The 7193-nt window shown below is 50.8% G+C and overlaps 1 protein-coding gene across 1 annotated transcript; it reads right to left on the bottom strand.

Moving 5' to 3' along the window:
* Positions 1-363: 363 nt before the first annotated feature.
* LOC123065448 (heat stress transcription factor C-1a) lies at positions 364-1826 on the bottom strand. The gene is made up of 2 exons (XM_044488721.1): positions 1388-1826; positions 364-1211 (listed from the first exon to the last, which is right to left on the bottom strand). The coding sequence occupies exons 1-2, from the start codon at positions 1634-1636 to the stop codon at positions 483-485; spliced, it is 978 nt and encodes a 325-aa protein (XP_044344656.1). The 5' UTR covers positions 1637-1826; the 3' UTR covers positions 364-482.
* Positions 1827-7193: the final 5367 nt, after the last annotated feature.

Here is a 7193-nt window from a genome sequence, read left to right as displayed (position 1 = left end):
TTCTGATGCTCTAGATGTGATCTTTTGATGAACCGATTGTGCACTTGTTTGTCTGCACATGATCTACGTAGTTTTTTTCAACGTTGCATGATTTAGTATAGGGGAGGGAATATGAGATATGCGGTTGTGAAGACGCGGATATAGAAAGTACCCGATCAATGTCCGCGGGTGTGCCCGGACGCGTCCACGAACATACAAGGAGCCGGATTTGCCAAGTCCAGCTATAAATGCTCTAAGATCCAACAGCATGAACTGGCCTAATCTAACGGCCGCGCGGCGACTGACCGAATTTTGGGCCGGTCGACGGCGTCTAGTAGTGGCCTAAGAATAATCAGAGCACGTACCGATGCTGGTATTACTGAATGAGTATAGCAGAGCTAATATAGCATTGTTTTTTGTAGGTGTGTACAAATGATTGCTAATTGCTAAATTAGTAAGTAGAAGAAGGTAGCGCATGTGCCTGCACGATGCGCGCGCCGTGTTTAGAAGAAACACTGGCCCAGTAGGCAGAACGGGAAGGGGGTCTCCACCGCGGTCCCACCGTCAGTTATGCCCATGCCGCTGCCGCTCCGGCCGCCCTCGAACTCCGGCACCTGCTGCACCCCGGAGCTCCCGGAGGGCTGCTCGACGGTTGTGAGTTTCAGTGGCATCGGCTCCGCCCATTGCCAGACTCTGACCCCGCCCATGGCCGCGTCGCCGAGCGCCAATAGCGGTGGCGGCGGCGGTGAAGGTGCGGGCTGAAGAGGAAGTGCGATGGGAAAGGAAGTAAAATCACGGGAAGGGCACTGCATGCGCTGGCGCTTCTTCTCGGCTGCTTGTTCGAGAAGGTGGAGGGAGGTGGCGTTGGGATCCTCGGCGAGCCTGGAGAGGAAGGACATGAGCCGGTCAGGCCGCCGCTCCGTCGCCTGCAGTCGCCGGCTCATCTGCGCCAGCTGCTCCCCGATGGCCGTCTGCTCCTGCCGCAGCCTCTGAACCTCGTCGAGCAGCGCCTCCCTCCCCTCCTCATCCTCTTCCTCCTCCCCTTGGTCTCCCATATTGGCCACCACGTGCTGTTGCTGCTCGCCGCCGCCGACTGCAGACGAGCAGGAGGCGCCAACACCGGCCTCGCCACGCTTCTTGCGGCGCACGATGCGCGGCAGCAGGTGCGTCTGCCCGCGGAGGAACGACTCGTGCGCGAACTCCCATCGGTCCGGGTGCACCTTCCGGAAGCCCTACACAACAATTCCATCTAATAAGCAAATCAAGCAGACATTTCTTCAAGCACGTGCAAGCTTAGAGTACCCTTCGTACAAGCAAGTACCATTTACAAACCACTGCTTACTAGGACCCCCAGAAGACAGAAGACGGCGGCACCGGAAGCCTCACTAGGTAGGATAGGAGTACTCACATATGTGTTGAGCTGGCGGACGAAGCTGGAGAAGTTGCCGTGCTTGAAGAAGCAGGGGAGGAGGAGCTGCGAGAAGCCGGCGACGTCGGTGACGAGGAAGCTGTTGTTGCCCTTCCCCCACCTGACGAGCGCGTCCGTCCTAGGGTCGCACACCATCTGGTACGTCTTGGCCACGAACGGCGCCGTCTGGAGGTCGCCGTGGCCGCACCCGATCAGCCCCAGCGCCAGCTCCGTGTGGAGGCCGTCCATCCTGATTCCTATCTATGTACCTCCTGCGTACTTGCCTCAGGGACTGGGGGTTCCCTCTACTCTAACCCACTCGCAGACGTCAAAATCCCTCAAAACTCGAAAGGCAGGCAGGCAGGCAGGCAGGCAGGCAGGTGTGGTTGCTTGCAGAGAGGGGCCGGGCGCCGCCCAATTAGGCTAGGGTTACTAATTATGGGCAGCGTGCGTGACAGGAGGACATGGCTAAACTAATAACACATGTGATGAGCTTACCTGTTCAGGGTTAATCTATATATATAGGCGTCTCTGGCGCTCGGAGAACGGGACAAGTGTCGAGTTGCTGATCCTTCACACAGACTAGCAGCATGTCGATCGATCCCCAGCCTTCTTGGCGTCGCCATCGCATGAGATTTCCGGTGATACTCCCTCCTTTCTGGTTTATAGGGCTTAATTCAAAAATCTCACCAACCAAGGTAGATGGTGAGTGATGGAATATTTTTTGTAGTTTACAAAAGCACCTAATTAATACTCTAGTTTTCCTCAAAAAATTATGTTTATCAATGCACTAATTGCAATACATGCATGCATAAAATACATGCATTGGTCAATTTTCTCTTAATACTTGCATGCAATGATTTAATGCACCTTGAAATCTGAACATGTGATGGGAACAGCCAAATTAAGCCTTATAAAATGGAAAACTAAAATTTTAAGATAAACCCTATAAACCAGAAAGGAGGGAGTATATGTGATTAAAACCGTGCCGCCTTTTGGACTAGAGCGTGCTCCAACAGTGCGGACAATGAGCAGGAGACGCGCCGTCCCGATGGCATCAAAGCCCAACTGCCTTGATCATGTTTTTTTTTTCCTTTCGACGAAAAGGAACTGCCTCGATCATCCCGTGTGGTCTCTCTCAAGCTTGCTCCTCTCGATCTGGCCGCGGAGTAGGGGCTAGCAGCTTAATGGTTGTCCACTTGCTCCTCTCGCACTGTGCTGGTAATGTGATCGGTCGCCTCGATCGACTGTACACTGACTGAGACGGTAGTACAAATACTAGCTTGTCCTAGAAAAATGTAAAGGTCGGGGCTCATTCATGGACCCGATTTAGTCCGTGCGAGCGTGCCACCGGCCGGCGAAACCCCACCGGAAAGGGGTGAAAGGCGCGCGGCGTTTGGACCTTGCAAGATGCTCACTTACGTGTCACCGGTGCACGTACGTTTGGCGGATTAATTAGCTAATCCATCGTATTATTAATCCTCGGCCAATCAAAGCAACCCGAGTGGACAGTATCTCAAATGATAACGCGACAGATATGGACTACGCCTGTAGCAACAAAATATGGGCGGGCGAAAGCGGCCGGGCACTCTCCTCCTGCCCTTTACGGGATTGATCAATTAAACTACTATGATGCTATGATGTAGGTGTGCTCTCTTCGAAAATATCTTGTCTCCTCCAAGGCTTTTGTGAGTGGATGGGAATAATTGGGATCAGTCGTGCTGCCTCCTCGCGTTTGGTTGGTCCCCAGACTCGCTCAACTGGTGCTCCTTGACCCTCTTTCCCAAATGGGGATGTTCTCTTGTATATCTACTCATCTTGTGTTCATGTGGTGTTAGGGCATCTCCAACGCACACCTCTGAAGCGGACACGGTATCCGTCCGAGGACGTAGGACGCATCCACAGACAGTGATACGTGAGTCAACCATCCAACCATCTCCACATACATATCAAATAGACTTTAAACAAACCGGATGACTTTTATTTAAACCGGACCAAATTCATGACATTTTCGACATATTTCACTAAGCAAAAGCATATGGTTGTTAACCTAGTCTAAATCTTCACCGGTGCCCGGCCTGGAAGTCCTTGTTGTTTCCCTTCATGTCCATGTCTGATGCAGAGACCGAGGCGCGGCACTCGCGGCAATCTCGGTCGATGCGCCGTTTTAGTGTTGGCTCCAGTGGAAAATCGCTTGCTTTCTAGACCTGCATGAATGCGGCGAACGCTCGAAACCGGCATGAATGCACGGCAATCCCTTTGCGTGGGAGAGAATGCGGATGCGGGAAAGGTCTTTGATTGGGTTCGAGGTGGCGGAGCACACTGTGTCAGCGGTCCGGGCGCCCATAAAGGCCCCTGATTTGCGTGAAAACGAACGCACAGACCAGTCCACGGACTGATAAGGTATTGTGTTGGATGGTAAACTGCGCGTTGGACATGCCCTTATGAACTACTCCTAGCAGTAGCACTAGCGCAATAATTGGGTAGTACTCATAGTTAGTACTAGCTGCTAGGTTGCTTAATTTGAATCGGTGGTGGTTGGTTGGTTAATTTATGAGGCACTCCTGTTCTCTGTTTCCAAATTCAGATCGATACAGGGTGATGGTCAGCTGACGACATGTCACTGTTTTCTGCATGAAGAAAGTCATGCCATCAAGCTAGACATGCTAGTTAATATTACATACTCCCTCCGTTTCAAAATAAATGACTCAACTTTATACTAAAATTAGTACAAAGTTGAGTCATTTATTTTAAAACGGAGGAAGTACATTCTAAAATTCTTGTTTTACATTTGTTTAGATACCAAAGTATATAGTGGAGAGAGTAGATCATTCCATTGCATTTTCTTAGTTTTGTGGACTAAATCCTCCCTACATGCCAACTGCCAAGTCGTTGTATACTTATATGTCCAATGCAACTACGTATACATCAGTTACTACTTTTACAAACGAATATGCGTTCAATTGGTCCTGGTTCCTTTTTCATTCACATTATTCTCATTTTTTATGTGAAAACGATCTCTCTGACCCTCGCGTCGTCTCTCTGAGGCGACTCGAGGGTTCCCAACCCTAGCGCCGCCACCCCCCTTCCCCACTCCTCCTTCCACTCCGCCGCCGCCTGAGGTGCGCACCCGGCTCGCGCGTGCGTCATCTATGATGGTGGCGGCGGGGATCTGGCTGCTCTGCATCTCGTGGAGGGCCTAGGGCACCGGGGCGGCGGCCCCGGGTGGTGTGCCCGGCGTGGATCCCTCGGCAGGTGGCGCCGGTGGGCGCTGGATGGCTGTCCTCTTGGCTGCGTGGGTAGCAAGGGGGCAGCGGGCGTGGGTCACGACATGGTGGTCTCCTCGCGGACCGCATCGGCGTCTTGTGGAAAAGGCCCGCCCCATCTTGCCCGATCTGCTCGATCCCCTTCTGATTCCGGTGGCCGGCGTCCCTCTTGATGCTGTCCTTCGGCTCGGGTGGTTGGGAGTTCGAGGTTGTGAGTTGGAATCGGGGTAACCCCTTGGCCAGCGCGGCGGCCACAGCGAAGTCGACGCCTTTGGCGCCGATCCCCTCCTTGGAGGCTTCGGTGAGGTTTCCCTCCTCCTCTTCCTGCCCTCTGCTTAGTGGTGAAGACTTTGGTCCCCTGGTTGGGCGGCGACGGCGTTGCGACGTCATATTCCTTCTTGGAGGCGTCGTCCGGGGATAGCAGTGGTGGCGGGCGTGCAGTGGTGGTTCTGGTAGTGGCAGCTGGCGGCTTGAGCCGGCCTTATTCACTTCCAGCTGCTCCAACGGCTTTCGTCCTGCGCCGTGTGTAGGGTGATGGCATTAGCTCTGCTTCGAAGCTGCTGTTGCCTTTGAGCTGTTCTGTCTAGCGCTCTGTATCAGTACATGCCGTGGTGGAGCGGTACTTCATCTGACTCATTGATGGCGGCGAAGATCGGCGGCATGGCGCTGTGGAGGCGCGCCGCCCGATGCACGGAGATGGACTCGCGCAGGAGGAGGTAGCTGTCTGGCGTCATGGTGACGTCGATGGTGGCGTGGCCTACACAAGGTAGAAGACTCAATATATTCTGAAAACGGACCTGTGGAAGATGGCTGCGACGACACAAGAGTGTGTTTGACCGGATTGTGCCCCAGACCCGGTATGTGGCTCGGCTGGGGCTTCCGGCTATTGATGTTAGGTTTAGGTGAGTGATTTGGGTAGTGGCCCGACTAGCATCCCTTCATCATATGGATAAGAGTAGCGGCATATGTTGCCGAGATGGTGGATTCAGAAATATTGTTTTGTAATACTTTGTAAGGTCCTCAAGAATAATTAATAAAGTGGCCGTATGCATCTCCCAGATGCAGAGGCCGGGGGTCATCCTCCTTTCCGGAAAAATGCGTTCAATTAGTGCCCCAACTCAAAGGAAGTACTCCCTCCGTCCCATAATGTATGACCTTTTTTAGTATCGAAAAACGTTTTACATTATGAGACGGAGGGAGTAATGGACAACATATCACTTGCGAGAACTTTGGTTTTATTTATTTACTACTTCTTTGCGAAGTAGACAATTCAACGGAAGTACTCTCTCCGTTCCTAAATATAAGTCTTTTTAGATATTCCAACAAGTGACTACATACGCGAACCAACCTGTGGTTGAATGGTTAGAGGGATTGTGGTATCCCCAGCCCGTCAGGGTTCAAATCCTGGTGCTCGCATTTATTCCTGAATTTATTTCAGGATTTCCGGCGATGCGCATTCAGTGGGAGGAGACGTTCCCGTCGACGACAAGGCGCCTACGGTGACTTCGTAAATCTCAAGATGATATACCGGCTTAGTCTTTCGGAGGTGCTCATAGGGATAGGGTGTGCGTGCATTGCGTTCATGGGGGTGAGTGTATGCGCGTGTATATGAGCGCTTGTGTTTCTACTGATGTTAAAAAAAACAAGTAACAATATACGGAGCAAAATGAGTAAATCTATACTTTAAAATATACTTACATGCATTCATATGTTGTAATTCATTTAAAATGTCTAAAAAACTTATATTTAAAAACGGAGGTAGTAGTTTATAGTAAAAATTGAATTTGCACACTTCCTATGTAGAGGGCAGCGCATCTTCGTTCCTTCTAAGCTACTGCAGCCTGGTCCAAATTGAATATCCTCTTGGATAGCTAGCTGTCGACTATGCCGCGTCTGTAGGAGATTTAAGCATACTTTATGTGGCAGGTGATTCTTAATTAAATCAAAACTACGTGTAAACTACCACTGTAAGTTATGAATATGAAAATGATGTTAATCAGGCGACCGACTGCGTCCTTCGCCGGTTGCACGCACGCGAGCCATGTCGTGCCATGGGGCTCATGCACCGACCAACATCACCCTTTCGCCTCGTCCTTATCCTGCCGCTCTAATCTTGCACTAGAAGGTGACGCGCGCTTTGCTGCGCTGTCTTTCAATCAAGGGTTAAGGATTTTCTTATTCACCATGTGTTTCACTTAAAAGAAAATCTAAGTTGGGCTGAATTTAATTATGTTGGTATTTTGTTTTTGGCTTCGTTCCTATTCCTAAACTAAGGGACTGCAGTGCTGGAAGCAGTACACCTTAGCTGAATAAAAACAAAATCAAAATAGCCTTCCCAAACATACCCTGCACCACAAAGAGTTCATAACAAAGTACACATACACTTGAAAAACTTTGTTAATTTGTAGCTTTCATAAACATTATCAACGGACATCACTGGCCCTTGGCATCTGAGAGATGCAAATATAGATACATTTGAGCACACCTTCGAAACTCCCCATTCGGTCTATCCATCCCGTGGAACACTTGTATTTGCTACG

The sequence above is a fragment of the Triticum aestivum genome, chromosome 3B, assembly GCF_018294505.1.
Source record: "Triticum aestivum cultivar Chinese Spring chromosome 3B, IWGSC CS RefSeq v2.1, whole genome shotgun sequence".
Classification (NCBI taxonomy): Eukaryota; Viridiplantae; Streptophyta; class Magnoliopsida; order Poales; family Poaceae; genus Triticum; species Triticum aestivum.
This window is presented reverse-complemented; position numbering and strand designations above follow the sequence as displayed.